The 21,893-nt window shown below is 40.7% G+C and overlaps 1 protein-coding gene across 1 annotated transcript in view; it reads left to right on the top strand.

The window, feature by feature from the left end:
• Positions 1-1,095: 1,095 nt before the first annotated feature.
• Positions 1,096-21,893, top strand: part of PGM5 (phosphoglucomutase 5) — a 77,212-nt gene continuing 56,414 nt past the window's right edge. Inside the window, exons 1-6 of the mRNA XM_074813213.1 lie at positions 1,096-1,503; positions 9,469-9,631; positions 12,167-12,313; positions 14,562-14,687; positions 17,204-17,394; positions 18,292-18,446. Of these exons, the coding sequence (XP_074669314.1) occupies positions 1,243-1,503; positions 9,469-9,631; positions 12,167-12,313; positions 14,562-14,687; positions 17,204-17,394; positions 18,292-18,446 (1,043 nt within the window). The 5' untranslated portion in view covers positions 1,096-1,242. The remainder of the gene's footprint in view (positions 1,504-9,468; positions 9,632-12,166; positions 12,314-14,561; positions 14,688-17,203; positions 17,395-18,291; positions 18,447-21,893) is intronic.

Raw genomic sequence — 21,893 nt, 5'->3', positions numbered from 1 at the left:
CACGACTACTTTTTCCAACTCTCCAGTCAACAGAGTTGTTCCAGCAAAATATTGTTGTGGGCCCAGTGCAAAACAAGCATTTGGATGGAAGGTTTCAGCTGATGCCTGACAGTCACAGGCATCTGTAAACACAGCTTTTATACTGGGAAATCAGGCATCTTCGCAACTGCCAGTGCCATCACCTCTGCATTTAATTTAAGCAGAATGAACACATATGTCAATGAACGCTGTCTCCCCACATCATTACAGTTTTTCAAAGGGAAAGACACTTTCAGAGGGTTGCTTGGTCTTCCAGGGAGTAAGCTTGGACAGACACCAGCGTGATCAGTTGTCCTATAATCAGACCAGACCCTACCTGTAGTACTCAGCTCCTGCTGTGAGAAAAAAACAAAATCGAGCCCTCTCTGTAAGCTTGCTTACCGCACAAAAAACTTGCTTTCGAGCAACACAGTACAGAAGAAACCCCCAAACAGGCCCACAATCGATTCCCCTCGCTTGAGGCTCAGTAGTGAAAGACTTCGCTCGCTCTTTAACTGCCCGTTCTCCTGTCCCCTCGCCTGCAAAACCGGACAGGGCCACCTCCCGGTCTCACTCCAGCCCGCGTACCGACTCTCTGCTACGCGCGGGTGTTGCCCCGTCCCCGCGCTGGCGGTGCGGCGCGGAGCAGAGGCCGCCGGCTGTCCCTCACGCCGCCCGGGGTCCGCGACTGCGGGAGGGCGGCAGCGGCGGGGGCCGGCGGGGCGGCTGCGGCGCTGACAGAGCGTGATCCCCCCGCGCAAGTGTGCCGCGCTGGCTCGCCCTCTGCCCCCCGCCTCCGGTTACATCCCTGGCAGGAGACCGCGACACTCGGCTTCGCCTTCCAGGGTTATTTTTGGCCGGGGCCGCCGCACGCTGAACGGCGGCGGACTGCCCAGCCCCGGGCAGCCTTGCTGGCGGCGAGGCGCCGGCGGGGGGCCGGGGGGGCGGGGGAAGGGGCGGTGCATCCCCCCGTGCCCGCCCCGGCTGCCCCGCGGCCCCGGCCTCCAGCCGGCGGACCGCCGGGGGCTGCGCCGGCCCGCCTCCGGCCCCGCGGGGCGGGGGCCTGCCGTGAGGGAGCCCGGCCCCGCGGCAGCCCGCCGCAGGGAGACGCCTCTCCGCTCCGCTCCCCGCCGCCGCTCCGCTCCCCGCCGCCGCCGCGGCAGCAGCCTGCGCGAGGGGCCGCCGCTCCCCAGCGGAGCTGCAGCCGGGCGGGCGGTAGCGGCCATGGAGAGGACCCCCATCCCAGTGCTGACGGTGCAGACGGCGCCCTACGAGGACCAGCGGCCGACGGGCGGCGGGGGGCTGCGGCGGCCCACGGGGCTCTTCGAGAGCCAGCGCAACTACCTGCCCAACTTCGTGCAGAGCCTCCTCTCCTCCGTCGACCTCCGCGACCGCCAGGGCTGCACCATGGTGGTGGGCAGCGACGGCAGGTACTTCAGCAAGACGGCCATCGAGATCGTCGTCCAAATGGCCGCGGCCAACGGGGTAAGCGGGCCCCCTCGCCCTCCCGCCGTCCCCCCGGGGCGGCCTTCCCGCAGGCCGGGCCCCCGCGGCCACCCCCGCCCCGTCGCGGTCCGGGGTGCCCCCTCGCCTCCCCGGGAGCCGTTCGGCGCCGTAAGGCGGGCAGCGCTGAACGGGCCGGTGGAAGCGAGGAGAGGGTCGGTGTTCCGGTGCGCCCGGAGCGCCCCCAGCCCGCCCGGCGCCGGCTCGCCCGTCCTTCAGGCGGAGCGGCTGGACGCTGGCGTGGCGGGTGCTGCCTAGGTGTAACGGCGGCGGTCGTGGTAACCCCAGGAGGCTGCTGGCCCCGCCGCCCTGCTTCACGCCTATTTTAGTCTGGGGCAGGAGTGGGAGCTAAAACCGCGGTTGGCTCTGCAGGAGGAAGTGTAGCAGAATTAAGTATGTGGGAAACGAAGGTGTCAGACTTGTATGTAATGCTCGGGATCCTTTAAAAATATTCAAGGAAAATGGTGTTATTGGAGCAAGAGGAATTCGGCATTTTGGCTGCGTCTTAAGAAAATAATTGTTCTCTATTTTTCACTTGTGAGCAAATTATGAAATGCAAGAAGAAAGCAGTGGCAGATACCTCTGTGATCAGATGGGTTACAGCTTTTCTTGTGTGGTTTTGAAAACGGAAGAACTCTGGAAGAAAACTGGTGTCTTCTGATAGATGCGCATTCATGTGTCAGTGTGTATGTACAGAAAGCTGGAGATAGTACCTCGTGTAGGCTTGAAGTCTCTACCTCGAAGCAGAGCTGAAGCTGCTGTCTCTCATTATGATGGCTAAATTAATTCTCTAGATCTGGTAAAAGAAGTGACATAATTCTATAAGGGTGTTTTTTTGTGGTGAATTTGCTTTTTCTTATTTTTTTCAAAAGCTTCATTCTTTAAATGCAGTGCGGTTTTATAACCAGGAGATCTTTCAACTTTGAAACAAGTCTCTATATGTGTTTGAATTTTCACTGCTGATTTATCATCACATATAAGCTATATGGATTCGCCAGCCTGGTATAAATAATGAGTTATTTTAAATTTATTTCTAAAGTACATTCTCACCATGCTGATACTGTCAAGCAGATGATACCTGAGATTTCGTAGAGACTGGCTGTGTTACGGGCTGGCTGCCTTTCAAACTCACTGTTCGTACAGGGGCTTGGTAGAGGCCAGGGCTTATGTGGCCCAGGGCATGAGGACGGCTGGTGAGGGGAATGCTGGCGAGGATAGTGGTGGTGTTTCATCTGCAGCAGCGAGCGTGCGGGGAGCGAACGCAGAGCAGTGGGAGCGGGCTGGTGTGTGGGGCATTACAAGGAATGTAGGACAGGGCCTGGAGGTGTGATGCACTCCAACCCCTTCCCCCATGTAGCTTCGTGGAGAGAGCCTCGATGCTGGAATTGTACCTTTTGACCAGGAGGGATAAAGCGCAGCAACAGCTAAAGCAAGAGCTGCCCTGCCAAGGCTGAGGTGCTTGCCTGCCCTTGCACGCTGGTAGGAGCTACAGAGTGGGTTACAGCCACAAGGACTGAGGTGCTGAGGAAGACAAGTTTAGGATTTAGAGGACTGGGGGCTTGTCAGCCTGGTTGTGCTACATTCAGGACTCCTTCCTGACTAATTTTTTCTGTCAGCTTGCCTCTTTCCTGCTGCATCTGTCTTGTTCCCCATTTTGCTCTGTTTCCCTTGAAGATCAGGTGTTTTTGACCTCAGGAGATTTCCAGTTTGACATGTTTCTGGTACCTTCCTGTAGTAGTGCTTCCCTTTTCTGAAGTTACTGCAAGTTCTTGGAAACAGATTTTCTCCTTAGTGTTTTCTGAAGCCAAAAACCAAGCTTTTCTGCTTACAGTTCCTGCAAATACCTGAATTCAACCATGACATTAATGACTAACGACAGTCCTCACAAATTCAGCAGGCCAGCTGGTGAGGTGCTACTGATACTGAAAAGGTTTCCCATTTCCGTGTGCTAATGCTCCATTCTCTCTTTACCATACTCAAGCTGCTTAGCCTCACCCCGGTTTCTGCATAAGCCTCACATTTACTTAGTGAATAGTGTTTGTCTGTTTTATTCTGCGGCTGTTAAAATACATCTGAGAAAATATCAAAAGCTCTCTGAAGGCATTGTTTAGTGCTGTGCTGTGTAAGTGGAGAGGAAGGGAATACTCCTGAGGGCAGAGATCTCTCTCTTTGGATGAGGTTAATGTCATTAGAAGGCATGTAGCCAGTATCACAAGGAAAGAAGTGAGCTGGTGTAGGCAGGATCGGATGAAACGTGAGGAAGCCTTGAAGTTGCATTCAAAACCTTTAGCCACCCCAGAGTGCCAGGAGAGGGATAGCCACATAGTGCTGATAAACTGAACTTGAGTCTCCTTCCTGGAAGACACATACCGAGTGTTATGGTTAATTGTGCCTGCTGAGTACAAAAATAAAAGGGATTTTCTATTATCAACTGTAAATGTATTGCCCTTTAGAGTTGCTAGGTTCCCCTTGTTCTAAATTGGTGACTCACCCCGCATTCCCCCTGTGTTAACAGCCTAACACAGTTGGCATAGGCCCCAGTACATGGAATGAGATGAGGCCCCCTGCCCAGTCAGCTGCCAGTGCTTGCCCTGCCGCCTTCTCATCTTCAGTCCCTCTGACTCAGCCCTCCAGCTTGGGGTTGCAGGTACACAGTCCACAGCTATAGCCTGTGTGGGCTTCCACTGGTGGCAACAGCTACAGGCTAGTCCATGCTGTGCAGCTGTAACCAGCACATGCTCCACCAAATCTTTTTGTTCAGCTCCTGAAGGTGGCTACCCAGGGTCACCCTTCAATGGGTCACACAGCTGGGGCTGTAGCAAACACATTTGGTTAAGGGACTGCATGTCATGGGAGGATGAGGGAGTGTGAGGAAAGCCAGACACAGGTCCTATACCATTTCAGGTTGCAACAAGCATTTTTGTGAAGTGGGTTGGTAGGAAAGTGTCTGATGTTCTATTTCACTTTTCGCCTGTGTCCTGTCAGTAGTAGTGTCCTACAAATTAAATGTAAGTGTTCCATTAGACCCATCAAGGGGATGTGGTGTCTTATTTTTGTTGCAAAGTTTAGGATTGGTTTAAGTGAGAAGCTGCTATGTGTGAGTTTCAGTGGCAGATCAGAAGCTGATGATCGTACTCTGAATATGGAAAGTCGTAGCAACGTCTGAGAGAGATCACAGAGTATTGCTATTAATGCTGTAGAAGTTTGAGATGATGAAAGAGTTTTCCAGTTGTCTGCTTTATAATACCATGTTGTTTTTATTTTCCATGGTCTTCCATGCAAATCTTGCCCTCCCTCCCTGGACCTGTGTGACTGATATATTTGCTTCTATGTTGAGTGTAGTGCTCTGTCATCTTTAGGATACTATAGTAAAAGATAGGAAGGCACAGCCCCATGCTGTCCAAGATAATCTGCTTGCTTCATATTCTTTCAAGTTTTAATTGACTGAGGCATGTGAGAGATTACTGGGAAAACTAATTAAAAAAAAAAGTATTAAGTGACTCCATGATAATCAACTGAGTCGTCCGAAAATGCACAGCTGCAAGTGGTAACATTGCATAAAAATGTTCTTCTAAAGTACTTGTTAGGGTGACTATTCTTTGAGATGTTACAGTTTGCTGAGGATCACGGTCTTTGTTTCTGCTATTGCTACTAAAAGCAGTGACAAAATAGAACGTGGTGTAGGGGCACAGTATTAGGAAACATTACATGCCTGTGATCTCGTAGCCATGCAAGTTTTTGAATTCCAAAGGTAATCTTTCCATGCTAGAAACTGTCCAAGACTTTCAGAAGGATATCACTGGAACGTTAATTGCAAGTCAGTACATGGACATTATTTGCTTACTGTTTTAGCCCAGATTGTGAGAAGTCTGTTCATTACTTAAACTTAATTAAATGTCAGTTCAGTATTTGGTTCAGAGAAAATATGAACAGCTTCTGGGCCAAGAGAGGCTGAGGCTGTGCATTCTTGTCATCGAAATGCAGAGCGCAGAGAAAGATTGGTAGCATGTGTACACATCTAAGGTCTGCACTGTCCTTGGGGAGTTTCGTAGAACCACTGAAGACCTTCGTATAAGGTGAAGCTCTTTGCACTAGTGACTACAAATGAAATGTCTGTGTATCGTTCATGTAATTTCACTTTCAACATCCTTCATTTAGAATACTAAATATTGCAGTATTTCTACAGTATAGAAGTATTATTTATCATACTAATTTCTAGGTAGTATAGAAATAATAGCCTTGTGACAAATGCTGAAGGCAAATCAAATTACTCCTGTTCATATTAATACTGAGCATCCAGAAAAATGGGAAAGCTGGTTTGTGCAACGTCTGTTGAACAGGAAAAGAGTAAAAACATGGCGAAGAGATAGTGCCAGGTAATTTGTGCATTCTTAATAATCTAAGTATTCTACTTACTTAAAAAAAAAGTTTTGGTGTTCATGAAGGCAAAAATCTAAACCTCGCTCGTTCAGGTTTAGAAGTACAGAGAACACATGCTCATGATAAGCCTGTAAGCAAGTATAAATACATTTATTCTTGAGTACCTCAAGATAGATTCAATGTTGTTGTTTTCAAGCATTTTACAAAATGTGATTTCTGTCATCTTCCTTTTACTTACCCATACACAATACTGTTCCGAGAGCTGGCACCCATTTCTGACAGCTGTATTTGGAAGATTGAGTCATTGCTTTAGCTTTCTACATGCTTCATAGTTTAAAAAAGGCAGAGACAATATTTGAAACAAATATTTTCAGTATTTATTTTCATCATGCTTTTCTTTCCATAATAAAGGTACATGGATAGACTGCTTTATAGACTGGAAGAGAGTTTGTTAAAGTTTATTTCCCAATGTTTTGTGTTTTTTCTAATGCTTCAGTTCAATTGGCAGTAGTGATTAAATGACAGCATAAATACAACAGTCTTGCAAGACATGGCATGTTGTCCAAAAGCTGCTTCATGGACTGAAAAGAAGCCATAAAAGGACGCACTCAAATTCAGAACAATTTGAAAAAAATCTCTATTTCTCTTTCAAATTATTTACACGCACTAGTTTAAACAAAACAGTAAATGTAGCTAATGGAAAGATTTCTTTCTTGAGCTTGATACTAAAAGTGTGCGAAGCACGTGCTAGAGCTTCTAGTGATTTCAGTGCCTCTGCTGATGGATGGAGTTTTACCCTACCCATTTTCTGAGGTAAAAGTGTGTCTGTCAATTGTCAGCCCACAACAACTGGAAACACTCCTGCATATAAAAAAAAAAAAAGAAAGAAAAAAAAAGTCTTCTTTGTTCCACAGTGTAGGAATTGCATTTCTGTTGTAACAAGTAGCATTGTATAGAAAGTATTTTTGAAGTAGTTTAGTATTCAAAAGAGTTGAGTAAATAAAATGTAAATGTAACATTTGGAGATTTAAAGGAATTGTAAAAGATGGGAAGAACATTGCATAATTGTGAAGAAGTGTGATCAGTAAGAGAGATACCAGTTTTGTTCTGTAATCAGTGAAACAACATTTAATCAACTGCTTCACTTGGCTTGGAGCTAGGAGTGGAAGAAATATACCCTTATTTTTGCTCCTAAGGTCTGTAAATTATGACTAATTGAGAGATTTACAAATACATGTGCTGTAAATTACTGCTTAGTTTAACCTTCAGGGAGAAGCAAGAGTGGGATGGCATGAGAGACATCAAGTCAGAAAGTGATACAGAGCCTCACAAGTAAATGCTGTCACAGTGCACAAGTGTAACATTTGATCTTTTCTTCAAGGCAAACTGTATTCACTGGTATGCTTTTGTTCCACATACATAATCAAAGGTATTTATGTTATAGTTGATGTCAGGTTCTATAACAAGGAAGATGGTATTGCTCTTAATCATTCAGTTGTAGGTTAATGAAACCATATTGTTAGGCTTAAGTAGGAAATAAAATTGTTTAATACCACTGCAGTGAGCAGAAATGAGGTTCAGCTGTGTGGTATATGTGTTAACCGTATATACACTCCACCCTCACCAACTGGCCATGTCAGTGGAAGCGCTCCTTTAAACTAATATCTTGAAACAGAAAATGTGGATTCTGCTGATTTGCATTTTTTCTACCGGAAAGGATACTTGTTTTCCCTGGAAAATACTTTCATTACAGTAGAAAAATGAGAAATTAAAATTTTTTTGTTTCTTTTTATTTTTTTCATTTCCTTCAAAATTGTTCCATCCTGGGAGAAGACAGTGAAACAAAACATTTTCCCAGTAGTAGCAGGAGCAAGTCAAATGAACTCTACTTACAATTTTGATAGCTTTCCTGTTTTCTAGCAACAAACCATAGGCTTCAAAATCATCTGCAAAAACTGAAAAGAGATCCAGGTAGACAATCATCCTATCATCAGATCTTGAGGTAGAAATCGCAGTTAACGGAACGCATTGTTCTGCACATTTTTTTTAAATTTGAAAGCAGATCTTGTAATTCTCAGTGAAAGAGAAATGCTTAGCCATAGTTTGTGCTTTGTGAGGGTTAGCAAAAAAGTAACTTGTGCTTACTTTAGAAGTTGATCATTTCAATGTAGAAATTTTCTTTTTTTTATTAAAACAGTTCACAAAAACAGGCTAAATAAGTCATCTATCAATCCTTTCTTTGCTTTTCTGAAATTATTGGGAACCCCACTTCTAAATAACCAGTAAGGGCCTCACACAAGCTCTGGACCCAGAAGAAAGTCATCTGTATTTGAAGGAACAGCTCTTTACAGAAAGGAGGCAGGCAGTAACACCTCCTTGCTGTTGCTTTGCCACACAGAGTAGAGCTGTCAAGTCTCCCTCAAACTAGAGAAGGAAGTCTGAGGTTGAACTCCCAGTCTTTAGATGGGGAGTGGGAAGGATTCAGTATTCTGCCTCTCCCTCCTGCCCCACTCCTTCCCAAACTACTATTCAATAGTGGGGGGGGTGTGTGTGTGTGTTTCTGTTTGTTTTTTTAAGTGAGGATATTAAAAAAACCCCAAACTTTGGCACTATCCTTTTAAGCTCCATATGCAGCTGCCTCAGTTCTCATCTGTGACACTAACCTCCCTTTCTCCCCTGCTTTTTTGTGTATCTGCCTGTTTCCTAGGAACTGGAACTCCTTCATATTTCTTTGTAAATACATTTCTGGTTGGCGCCTAGATTGTTTATGTTGAGCTGAAACTGTAGTATCTGTGTAGGAGATGAGGATAAGGTTTTGAAGTTGGAACCTTATAGTGGAGCTGCACATAATACCAAACACATTGAGTCAGTGTTTAATAACACCACCTGAAAGCTTTTTTTACTTTAAGGTTGGTGGGAACTTCCCATGCTCAGCTGTGCCCTGGGAAACATACCCTCTTCATCTGCAATAGCCAAGGAGTCACTGATGGCTGAAGAAAGAGCAATGCTTTCTATAGGGCAGGACATCCAAGAGTGTAGTGGTAATAGAGATGTGACTCGAGAGGTCCTGTACGTAGTGATAATTTGTGATTGCACTGAAAGGCTGCTCCACGAAAGGCAATTTGCTTGCTGTTCTCTTTTACGCTAGTTAAAGACCCAACCCTGCAAACTTCATCCACACAGTCAGCCCTCAACTGTATTGATATTGAGGGGATTTGCTGGTTTGTGGGGATACCTGAAAAGGTTTGATTGCAGGATCATAGCCCAGTGCTATGCTTGGGAGCTTTGCAAATCACTACTCTGGCTGTGTTCTTGCTTTACTGTCAGTACACAGGCCACCGGAGTTAAATGTGCCAGGGTACAAACTTTTTTGTCAGCACTCCAGATTAGTGTGCCACCAACTCATTATTTTGCAGAGAAATATACTTACATAGGTTACATGTAAGTACATACTAGCACTTCACAATTTCTATCCTATACATGTATACCTATATGTGTGTGTATTTGCTTATTAATTTTCAGAAGTTTAGTACCACTCAGAGTGCTTTGACTTCTTTTTCCACCTAGATTGGCAGATTGGTTATTGGACAGAATGGTATCTTATCCACACCTGCTGTTTCATGTATCATCCGAAAGATCAAAGCAGCTGGTGGAATTATTCTAACAGCTAGCCACAGTCCTGGGGGACCTGGAGGAGAGTTTGGAGTCAAGTTTGAGGTTGCCAATGGAGGTAGGTTTTTTTGGTAACACATTACAACATTGCATCTTGATATGATGAAAATATTCTGACGAGGATGACTAGCTGACTTTAACTATGTGTTTTTCATTTATTCTGTTAAAACTATGAAGAACATATGCTTTTTTTTCCCCAGTAATAGGATTGTATTTATTTACATGGGTCTGTACAATAGGTGTTAAATGTTCACTGAAGTCCCTGTGGTAGCTGTAAGATTTCTGTAAACAAGAGGTTTGCCATCCCATTTTTATATCATTTTATGTAGTCTGCCAGATCATTGTAACAGTTCTGATCCTTTTATAAAGATGCCTGTGAAGGAGCTCTGTTTTGGTCATATTTCTGTGTTGCTTGTCTTGGCATTTACTTTAAAGCATGGAATTTCAGAAGTGCTGTAAGCAGTATAACTCATTGTCTTGTATGGAAGAAAGCACTTCTTATGTTTACCCAGGAAATAACTGCTCTTATCCAGGGAGAGGGTTGTACCGTTTTAACTATTGCAATTTTGCTGTTGAATAATGGAATTTGTGTATATAGCTAATGTCTTGTTTTCCAAAATTCGCAAGTTAACACATGTAGGTGTGTTATACATTACGTATGTTTTATGTTATAGATCTGTGTACACACATAAAACATCATGGTGACAATTGCTGACACCTTGTATACCTCACACATGTGGAGTGCCTTCCGTCTGAAAAAAGTGAAGTGCTTTTAAAATCATGTTTCCTTCCCCATTTTGAAGGTGGGAGAACTTGAGGAGGAAATGTCTCTCCCTTGTTTAATTGAAAAACGTGCATGGTTAAACCGGTGTGATTTTATAAACTGAATAGGCTTGAATCCAAGAGAGATTAAAGAGACTGTGTAAGGTCAGGCAGTGAGAAAGCCAGGGTCACAGCACAAACATACCAGTGCCAAACCATTAGATGCATTAGCACTCTGTAAACTTTACTATACCACGTACACCTAAAATCTGTTTGATAAATGGGTAACAGTTGGTGGGGCATTCTTTTTAGTGTGCTTTGCTTTTTAAAAGAAAATTGAAACAGGTTATTAAGCTTTAAATATGAAACACTCAAGCACAGGTCACAAGGTTCCGTTATTTATGATAATCAACGGAGACGAAATGAAAAGTAGTTGCTTTCAGTTGCAGCTGAGAAAATGTGGGTTAAGGATTAGGCAAGGCTTCTGAACTAAGAGAGTGGTTAGGCACCATGACAACCTCCTAGGGAAGGCTGTTGTTGCTCTGCATTCTCGATTAGTCTATTTTGCAGATCCAGGTCAGGCAGAAGCAGTTTGTTTCTTTAGCTGTAGGAGAGAACGCAGAGCGATGCTGTGGGATATCCTTAGCTGGAAGTGTCAGTAGACAATACATCCATCTATCAAGGATGATCTGGAACTGATGAAACCTGTCCTCACATGTAAACCCATGGATGGGTTTAGATTACATGAGTAAGAAGTCATTTTCTAAGCCAAATGAAGAGTTAAGTGATTGTTGCTTAGCGTATTGCCTTGGACCATCTGGTACACTGCATCTGAGATGGAACACACTAATTTACATGGCAAAGATTCACTGAATATTGCAGCATTGCTAGAGTAGTGGGAAGTTAGCACTGAAAAGACAGAAGCTTTGGATTAGGAGGGGGAGCACATAAAAGGGAATAAAGGAAGTATTTTTCGGAGTGGGAGTGTAGCTTTAATATAAGCAATGAAGAGTCAGATAAGCCTGAAAGGACTGTTGTTGTAACTCAGACTCAACTCTTGCACTACATATGGCATAGCTCATCTGGTAATTTTTGCATCATGCCTACAACTGTTATTTGATTAAAGTAAATCTTTAAAAATAGAGCCAGTCTTCAGGATTTAGCACTAAAAGTAATGCACAAGTAAGATGTGATTTCTGTTTCTGAATGACATAACAGTTCCAGGTCGTAATTGCTTGTTAAGTAATTAAGGTATTTTGAATTCTAACAAAGATACGTTTCATTAAGCCATTGGAGGAAAACAGCAAGAGAACATCACTGTCAAACTGCTAAGACTTTTTACAATGATAATTATGTCTAATGAAATGATTTGAAACACAAAGCTATGTCACCTTCACAAGTGTGCATTTACAGAAAGCCCTATGAAACACCAGAAACACTGCTGAAGGATAGACTTTCCTTTACGATACACGTTGAGATTCCGTGTAGAGTAAAAAAATGGCAGTTTTTGAGCAATAAACCCAAAGAAAGATGGCGGTGGGTTTTTTGGTTCCCTCATCCCCCCTGTCCTGGATAATGATTCATTTAAATACTCTATGTGAATCAAAGTGTTGCGAGTAACACACTGTATTTCCATGCTATATTTTTTCAAATAATGTTTTAAACCTGTGTTACACTGAAAGAACAGACTTCACTTACTATAGATCTTTGTTTGCGTTTATTCCTTAATAACTCCAATATATTCAGAAAAATGTTTGCTAGAGCACTCACTTTTTAAGTAGGGAACCTTGATTTAAAAAAAAATGACCCAGCACATTCTGTTTTCTTACAGGACCTGCTCCAGATATAGTTTCAGATAAAATCTATCAAATCAGCAAAACCTTGGAGGAATATGCCATTTGTCCTGATCTCAGAGTTGATTTATCACGCCTAGGAAGACAAGAATTTGATCTGGAGAACAAATTCAAACCTTTCCGAGGTATCAATGTGTTCTTTCATGCATGCTACATCCATTGATTGTAAATATTAGAATTGCTGCAGAATGGTAATGGGTAATTATTTAAACAGAACTTTAACCCTTCAAAACGCCTTACTACAAGTTCTCAAAATATTAGGCAGTATAGGTAAGTGTTGGGTTTGTTTTGCACATAAGGAAGGTGACTTACGGACTTTAAGTGCATCAGGCCTTATCATTTAGCCAAATACCTTTGCCAGATATATGTGCTTAGGCTTGCTAGTAGATAAACACCAAATCAAACATTTTTGGACTACAAATAGTTTGCTCATGGAAGTCTAACTGATAAAAAAGTTCATGAGATTCTCAGTTTATTCATTCTTTGCTCACGCTTTCTGAAATGTTGGGGGATGTGTAAGGCACTAGACAGCCAGTGACTCCAAATGTAAAGGGAGTGCTTAAGCACATGCTCAGTTTTATGCATGTGAATATTTTTATTCCTACACTTGATTTAAAATGAGCTAGCACAGCCATTTTGTCCTGAAGGAGTCAGAAAGCAAAGAAAGGGGTCCAGGCAGTATTTCAAATACTGTAAAAGCCTGTGTGGCCTCAAGAACTCTTTCTTGTTCCTGATGTCCTAGAATTAAAAGCAGTTTATTTTCCACCAGAAAATTACATTTTGAGACAAAGTACATTCTGATAAATAAAGCTTTTGATTTAAAAAAAAAAATCTAAAAATCTTAAATTATTACATTTTTTTGATTGCAAAGAACTTGCTCAGCTTTTTAGGCAAACAAAAAGCAAAGGAAATTCAGCTCCAGCACCACTCTGGAATCATATGACTGTCACAGTTTTAGATTTTGCTTTTTCAACTTCTAAATTTCTCCAAATTACATTTTTCTAAATGAAAATGTGTTTAAAGCTTCTACTTTTTCAGTTGTATGAACTAACTCATGTGAATCAAGGCTACAGAGGTGTTGAAGCAACTGAGAGTAAACCAGTTGAGTTTGGCAGGAGATAAAATAATTTTTAGACTTCAATCATACATGCACTTCATCTTAACATGTGTGAGCAGCTCCACTGAATTTGAGGCATTTGTTCATATGTGTAAAGCTTAGAGCTTACTTAAACATTGTTAAGAACACTGCATAGAAGATATGCAGTAATGTAACTTTAGTGAATCCTTGAGACTTTTGACATATACCATAGAATTAACTCACTTTCAAATACATTTTACAGGTTGTTTTTCAGCCTTGTGAATCTTTATTTTGTTTCTCTGTTCAAGTGTATTGTCGCAATCTATTCTAATCGTTTTTCTCGGGCTCAAAAAATGTCCGTGTCATTTTAATGTTATCCTAAAGAAGACCATTAGGGTGTCACTGTTTCTGAGAAAAACTGGCTGATATTCTGAGTAATAATTTAAATTGTAACTAAAATATTTCAAGATACTAATTTAACCTGATAAAAAGACATTTGTGTAACATATGCTTTTTGATTTAATCAGGGAAAGTAATACGTTCCAAGATGACTTTAGAAGCTAGGCTTTTGACAGTTGTTTGGTAACAGCTTTCATTACAACAGACTTGCTTTCATTAATTCATTTTAATGTTTTACATCCAAAAGAACTAGAAAAATTGTAGCTTTCTGCTTTTATGAATTTAGAATTCAAATTAGCAAGACCTTAGCGAAAACTGGATGTGGTATCTGAGCCTGACTTTCCTAAACCAGTGAGATATAAAATGCAAAAGTATAGTGGTAGATTGACAGCAAACTGAAGACAAATATTCCAGCTGCTGAAACTGAGGACAAAAGGCTGTATGTCTCTCCTGATGGAGTAATGCAGATAAATACTATTAGAAGAATAGAACATGTGACTTCAGCTCAGTATGGACATCTTCCATCCTCTGAGAATAAACCTGTTCAGCTTGAAAAGTTGTTCAGTGATTTAGTGAATGATAAATAAGATTTTACTTTGATATACTGTACTCTAATGAATGTTCTCAGTGAAATAGGAACTGTTAACTTACATGATCTCTGCAGTCTTCTGGCAGGCAAAACTGTTGATCTTTGCAAGGCTTAAAAGTTGATGGTAAGCACACTGAAATCAGTGTAAGTCTTTGACTTTGCCTCTGTGGGCTTCAGAGCAAATTCATATTATGTAGAGGTTGCATGCTCTCATTTTAGGTGAGGTGCATGGCTGGTTGAAGTTTGCTGAAAGAGATGTTTTCCCATGTGTGAACTGTAGTAATTTTTTTCTACTCAATTTTTCTAGTGGAAATTGTAGATTCTGTGGATATCTACCTCAATCTCCTTCGAAGTATCTTTGACTTCAGTGCGATCAGAAATTTGCTGACCGGACCCAACCAGATTAAAATAAGGATTGATGCCATGAATGGAGGTATGAACTTAAGTTGCTATCAGGACAAAATTGTAGGTACACTGCAATAGCTTCCCAGTAAAGATGGTACACTGCATTAGTTTCCCAGTAAAGGTACAGCATATAAAAGTCAGACTTTTTAGTAAGGTTAAGAGTAATAAGAAAGAATTGGAACGTTATACTAGCAACAAAGGCAATCTTAACAGTGTGTTAAGTCCCTTATTAGGTAAAGAGGTTTATCTTTCTTGATAAAGAAGTGAAGATACTGTGTCCAGTAAATATTTTCTTCCTGCATTTGGAAGCAAGCAGGATGAGGTAATCTTGCCATGAGAGGATGATGAAGTATCTTGCAGTGTGCAGTAACCAGGGAGGTTACAGAGCAGCCTCTACTAAGAGTAAATTCTAAACGGTATAAAATTATTTAAGGCTGAATAAGTTGCACCCAAGAGTCCTTAAAGAGTTGCCTGGGACCTCTGTCTCACTAATGTTAACTTAAAAAATTTCAGTGTACTGGGGGCAAGATGAAAGTAAGTGTCATAAAAGACAGCAAGGAGACCAAGTTAGTGATAATATTACAAAATTATAAGCTGTGTCGCCTGGAGAAACATAGATCAGTATGAGATCTATCTTAGGCTACATCATGAAAATACAAATAAAGATTTCTATGGATTGTGACTTGAAGGGTAAGAATGTAGGTAATGCTGTTCCACATTATCTTGTGGAAAACCAATTCCATCAAACCAACCAGGTTTCGTTCTTCAACAGGATTACAAAACCAGACTGATAAAGGAGATGGATAGACTTACAAAGCTTTTGTAAACTATCTAGTACACTGTGATAGTCACTGTTCAAAAGATTATAGTGGACTTACAGTCAGTGTGAACACCCACTTTTGCAAGGCTGTGGCAAAAGGGCAGATGGTGTCCTTGAACAGTGTAGAGGAACAATGAGGAAGGCACTGTCTCCTGTCATGTCCAGTACTGGAGAGAATGTTACTCAACTAGTTAGTAGAGCTCTGATCTCCAGATCTATAACTGAAGGCTGAGAAGTTTTACATGTGGTCAAAAAGATGCATACTCTGGTACAGGGTTAGAAAACCTGATTGCATCCCAAAAATTTTAAAGGACTGAGTTTGTTTACATTATTTACAAGGTGATAGAGAATTGGCTTTATGACTTTCTATCTTGGAGGAGAAGTAGCCATACTATAATAGTACACATACAATAAGTGTATACAAGAATATTTGTTTATACAACAGAAAAAGTTTTTATTTTTTTTCTGCAGAAAAATTATTTCTCAGTCTTAAATTCCCAAAAATACCAAAAAGAATCAGTAGTGAGAAGTTGAGTCCAGACAAATTCAAACTGAAATGTAGCTCACATGTTTATGGGTAACAGTGAGTAACCACTGGAGTAATCTACCAAAGATAGTTGGGATTTGTCCTTCTCTTGATGGCATCAGATCAAAAGACTTTCTGGATGAGATGCGTTAGCCAAAAGTGAGTCACTAGCCACAATATAGTGAACGTTAGAGATGACCACATGTGTACTTGGACAAACTGCCTTCCAAAGTTTGTTTTAGTTCTGCACCGCTGGAATATGCTTTTATGCCTGTAGACATTGACAGTTTAACATTAGCACGGAAAAGAGTAATTTGTCAGGAGTCCACTCTTGATAAGAACCTGAATCATTGTTTACTGTATATTTTACAGAATTAGTGTCTAGATTTTATTGAACACAAGTTTCTGACATAGTTTTACCTTGGATTACAGTTGCTCCAGTTAGGCAAGATTTGGGAGTAAGAGAGAGTATGAGAGAGCGAGCAATCAATCATGAATTTTTTACCTCTGAGGGACCTGTTCACACCTGTCTCAGGGCTGCGGAGGGTTCAGTCAGTTGTTAGTGTCCATTCAGCAGCTGAATGCATATAATAATTACGATATCTAATAGCATGAGCTGGGATCTTAGTTGACCATATAAGAAGTTACTTTGGAGTTAGTTTTGAGAAAGTTTTTATTTATTGTCTACATGTTAGTAACTAAAATGTGGTAAAATTCTTTGGTGGACAAACATGTCACAATTTTAACATGAATTGGAACATTGTGGTAAGTTTATTTCCTATTTGTATTCCCTTACTATTTACATTCCTCGCTATTATGTGATAAACTGTTGTTTGCATTCCAGGACATGCAGAATAGCATCTTACTTTTATTCTAGTGAGAAAAAAATCCTCTATGTGTATGGTAATTTCTTTACTTAATAATAGGTAAGCAAAACTTGCTTCTTTCAACATTCAGTGATTACTTTTTCACTTCCACTAGTGCAGAACTCTGTTTTTAATGCTGAATTGCCAATTGATTATTTACTGGAGGGACAATCACATACTCCTCTGTGAAATAATAGTTTGGGTTTTGTTGCTAGGACAGATGTATAGAATTGCTGGAAGTATGTTTCATATCAAGTCTCCATGGTGCTGTGAAAAATTTGAATGTCAAGCATATGCTTTTCTGATTACATGGCAGATTTCTGTTTTTACAGTTATGGGACCTTATGTGAGAAGAATCCTGTGTGATGAATTGGGAGCTCCTGCAAATTCTGCCATAAACTGTATTCCTCTTGAGGATTTTGGTGGACAGCCTCCTGATCCCAATTTAACGTATGCAACTGCCTTGCTGGAGGCTATGAGAGGTGGCGAGTATGGATTTGGAGCCGCTTTTGATGCTGACGGAGTAAGTATTTTGATCTGTCTGGAAGTTTCACCATAGTTGTTTGTCTGGGGTCAGATATGGGACATATAAGTATAATTTATTTGCTTTTCAGTAAACCCTTTAAGCTGAAAGTGATACTACTTTCAGGTACAGATAATAGCATTTGCAACCCATAAATCAGACACATATGTTGTAATCCATCTCTGCAGATGACTGCAAATTGAGCAGGATTTGAATGCAGAATTAGAATTCTTTAAATATTAGGCTGATTTTATCTTATACTGGTGTAACACTTTTATTCCCTGGTTAGAAAGAGACAGCATATATAGATAGTAGGACTTGTCACAGTAGGAGGTAACTTAGTTAAGTCCTTTTTGGTTAACATCGTAAATTGAGGGATTTTTAGCAAAATAAAGCACTGAATCATAATCTCTGTTTGTTTTAATTTTTTCATGTCATATTATCAGCATTGTAAACAACAAAGGACTACAGAAACAATTTTCTGTCCTAACAGAGTGGGAGAAAGATGAAAAGGTTCTGAAGAACAGAAGCTATTTTGTGTTGTCAGTAAACACAAAACACCCTCCTACTCACTGTATAGTGTGTGCCATTTGCAAAAAGATTCTCCTACACAAGCATTCCCTGGCAGGAACAGACCTACTGAAGTGTCATGTAGGAGGCTGAAGCTAGGGACATCTGGATGGAGCTTTGATTTGCAAGGCTGGAGGGAGTGATGGTGTGATAGCAAGATTATAAATGTGCCAGGATGATGCCAATTCATTATTCTGCTCAAAGAGGGGTGCGAGCAACCCAAAGTGTGTTCTTTTTTTCTCTACCTACAGTGGATCTAATAAAAGAAATTACCACTCCCCAAAACATGGATTTAAGATGCTTTTTTGAATTTCTTTTCTTCTCCAGGACCGCTACATGATCCTTGGCCAAAATGGTTTCTTTGTTAATGCGTCAGATTCGTTGGCTATAATTGCGGCCAATCTGTCTTGCATTCCATACTTCTGTCAGATGGGTGTCCGAGGATTTGGCAGGAGCATGCCTACCAGCACAGCCCTGGACAAGTAAGATGAGACATTTATTTGTATCACCTTGGTCATTATACTAGTTATCTCTCTATTTTGTACTACACAGCAATTCCAAAACTGTGAAGTCTTTTGATAAGAGCTTCTAATTTTCACAGTCTTTATGTGATTTATTGTTTTAACTAGTTTCAACGATATTTTGATCTTACCTAGACTAATTTTACCAAACCTGACTTGGATGAAAATATTTTAATTCAGCCCGGAAAAGAAATAAATAGGTTAAATCTTTTTGAGAGTAGACACACTTAATTGGTATTTCCTTTCCAAATAACTTTACTCTTTTTCTTAGTAAATAACGGGTTAGAGCCTAATCTGGCAGCCCTTCTTATGAAAGTCATGGAAGTTTAAAACGGATAAATTAGTAATTCAGTAGTAAACAAGCATTAAAAAAAAACCCAGACAAAACCCCCCTGTTCTTTTAAGCTGTTGAAATATGTAATCTATTACGATAAAAAATGTCCCACAACAGACTGAAGGCAGTTATGAAAGCCATTCCCAGTTTCAAAGCAGGTTAAAAGTATACCTAAAGCTATTTCTGACAAGTCCTATCTGCTCTTAAAAGATTTGCTGGATATTCATCTTGTGATAGCAGCTGAATTTTGAACAAGTCCCATCCAGGCCTAAATTTTCTGTAAAATTTTCTGGCATAAGAGGATTAAGCTAAATATTATTGCCTTACACATTCTGTGTAGAAAGAGCATTCACTGAGTCAATTGCGTCTCAGTGTTGATCTGGTTACATAGCTTTACTAGCACAGGAATGATCTGCTGCCCCCGTTAAATGTGTCTAATCAGGAAACAGTAATTTTAAAGTGAAATGTAGCTTGTCTGAAGAGGTTGATTGCTCTTTGAGAAGCAAGGATATTAGGGTGCTTCCCTATTCAGGAAATTTCTGAAAGTTACTAAATTCAGAGCTAGCAGCTTCCTCTAATGCTTGACAGAGTCTTCAGGGGAATATTTCTTACTTGTAGGTAGATGGTCTAGTTTAAGGAAATACTGTTAGGTCAGGGTTTTCTGTATTTTGTTTATTCTGTTTAGAGATCTAAAAATCTTATTGTTTAAGTGAAAGCTACCATTATATTGAAATACTATATAAAATAAGTAGACATTCTATATTTGTTTTACTATATAACATAAATAGACCTTCATTTTGGATATAAACCCCAGGATATCTGCATTCCTGTAAGACCTGAAGAAACACTGACATTTAAATATGCTTGTCTGTCTTCTTTTCTTAAAGTTCCGTAAATATGTCAAAAAATAAATGTACTGAAGTCCCCTTCAATAACACTCTGACTATTTGAATTATGTTCTTGACAATGTTTACTTGACCTTCTGGAGCACGGATGGTCTCATGATTACTGCCTTATTTAGTTCTGTGGAGCTAAGACTCACTATTAAATAAACATGAGCAATTGATAATGAAGGAAGGATGTAAATATTTTTCCAGCCATTCTTAAAAATATTTATTATTATGAAGTTTGCAATCTGTATCCAGAGCACATGATATTTTTTTGTTTGTTTGTTTTGTGGTTCTCTTTGTTTTCCTGAAGATTTAAGTTACATGTTTTCAAAGTTGGTCACTTTTGTGACTCATTTACATGCATGACAATCCAGACTACCTGAATTCTAATTTTCTGTGAAAATGCCATAATGTTGTCCAGAGATTCTCATGCTTTGGTAGCCAAAATTGTATAACCTGCTTAACTTATGAGTGTCAGTGCTGAACTCACTCATTGTAGAACCCAGCTTAGACCTGAAATCAGAGTCAGTAGTTCATCTTAAGCAAGTCACTTTTCCTACGTGTTGGCTGGCTACACGGATTGGAACACAGTAAGGAGTATCATAAACACCTTTCTCAGAGGTTCACTGCATGAATTACTGAGCCATCGTATCTTCCAGGATTCCCAGTGAAGCCCACCATAAGGAACTGCTGAACTTCCAGGAAAGATGGTTGTCTATAAGAGGTATTTTTCAGTAAAATTGTAGAATGTCATTGTCTGAAATCCAATATATTGCTTGAAGGAGTGACTAATGGAGAGGCTGATTCTCAGAATAGGTTTTATGTTGAACTGAATTCCAATTTCATGTATCTATAAACATAAGGAACAGTTCCACTAGTGTCAATGAAATCTTACACTGGGACAGTGGGTATAAAAGAATATGCGTAAGGCATTCATGATTCCATTCTCATGGACTGACTAGTGAGGTTGCAAGGAAAAAAAAGAAAGCCTTTTGGAAGGACAAGAATATTCCCAATACAATGATGCAAGAAGAAAAAAGAAAAATTGAACAATTCTATGTAGAATTAGCACACCAGTGTAATGTTTAGTATTAAAATTCTGAAACCTCAATCTATACTTTGCAATAGGAAGGAAAATCCTTTCTTCTAAAATGTGATGTCTGATACCAGACAGCATGTTTAGTGTGAGGGGCAGCATCCTTGCTGTGTTTGCTGCTGCATGTCTCACTTCCAATATAACAAAATCAGGAAGAAAAATATTTTGTGCTCTGAGTAGAAAAGAATGGATAACACTGCTTGCTTAAGTCCTGCAGTTGGTTTCAGGTTACAGCTTACTAGTGTATGCTTTAAATCTGTTGCTTTTTTTGTTATTTGATCCCTTTTATTTCCTTCTAATGGATGGTTTTATGTGTTCCAGAGACAACTGTCACAGAACCCTTTTGTATATCTACCTATAAAGCTCATGCTTCAAGCTCATGCACTAGAAAGAAAACATAAAAAATAATTTAAAAACTGTACTATGACTAATTCTGGCAGAAAAGAAGGAAATAATCTCAAAATAGTAGAGGCTGGAAAGGATGCTTGGATGTTATCTAGTCCAACACCCTGGTTGGTTCAAGGCAGGGTCAACTAGAGTGAGTTGCTAAGAGCCATGTCCTCTTGGGTTTTGAGTATCTTCAAGGATGGAGAGACCTCAGTCTTTCTGGGCAACCTCTGCCAGTATTTCACCACTCTCAGAGTAGAAAAGTTTTTTTGTAAGTAGAAACAAAATTTCCTGAATTTCAGTTTGTGCCCATTGGGTCTTGTCATGTTACTGGGCACTGTTAGAAGAGTCTGGCTCTATCTTCATTACTCCCCCCACCCCCCCTGGGTATTTATGCACATTGACAAGATTTCCTCCCTGAACCTTCTTGCTTTGAGGTTTAGCAATCCCATCTCAGCCTCTCTGAGTATTGGCAGATTCACTGATCCCTTAGTCAACTTAGTGGGCCTTTTCCAGAACTGCTTCAGTAGGTTCAGAACTGGACTCAGGACCCCACATTTTGTCTTGCCAGTGCTGAGTAGTGAGGAAGGCTGAATTCCCTCCACCTGCTGGCAATGCTCTTCTAATACTACCCAGGATGTTGCTGGCCTTTGCCATAAGGCCTTATTGCTGGTTTATGGTCAATTCCTGGTCCATGAGGA

The sequence above is a fragment of the Strix aluco genome, chromosome Z (genome assembly GCF_031877795.1).
Source record: "Strix aluco isolate bStrAlu1 chromosome Z, bStrAlu1.hap1, whole genome shotgun sequence".
NCBI classification, from domain to species: domain Eukaryota; kingdom Metazoa; phylum Chordata; class Aves; order Strigiformes; family Strigidae; genus Strix; species Strix aluco.
Note: the sequence above shows the minus strand (reverse complement) of the source record. Positions and strands in the feature narration are given on the sequence as shown.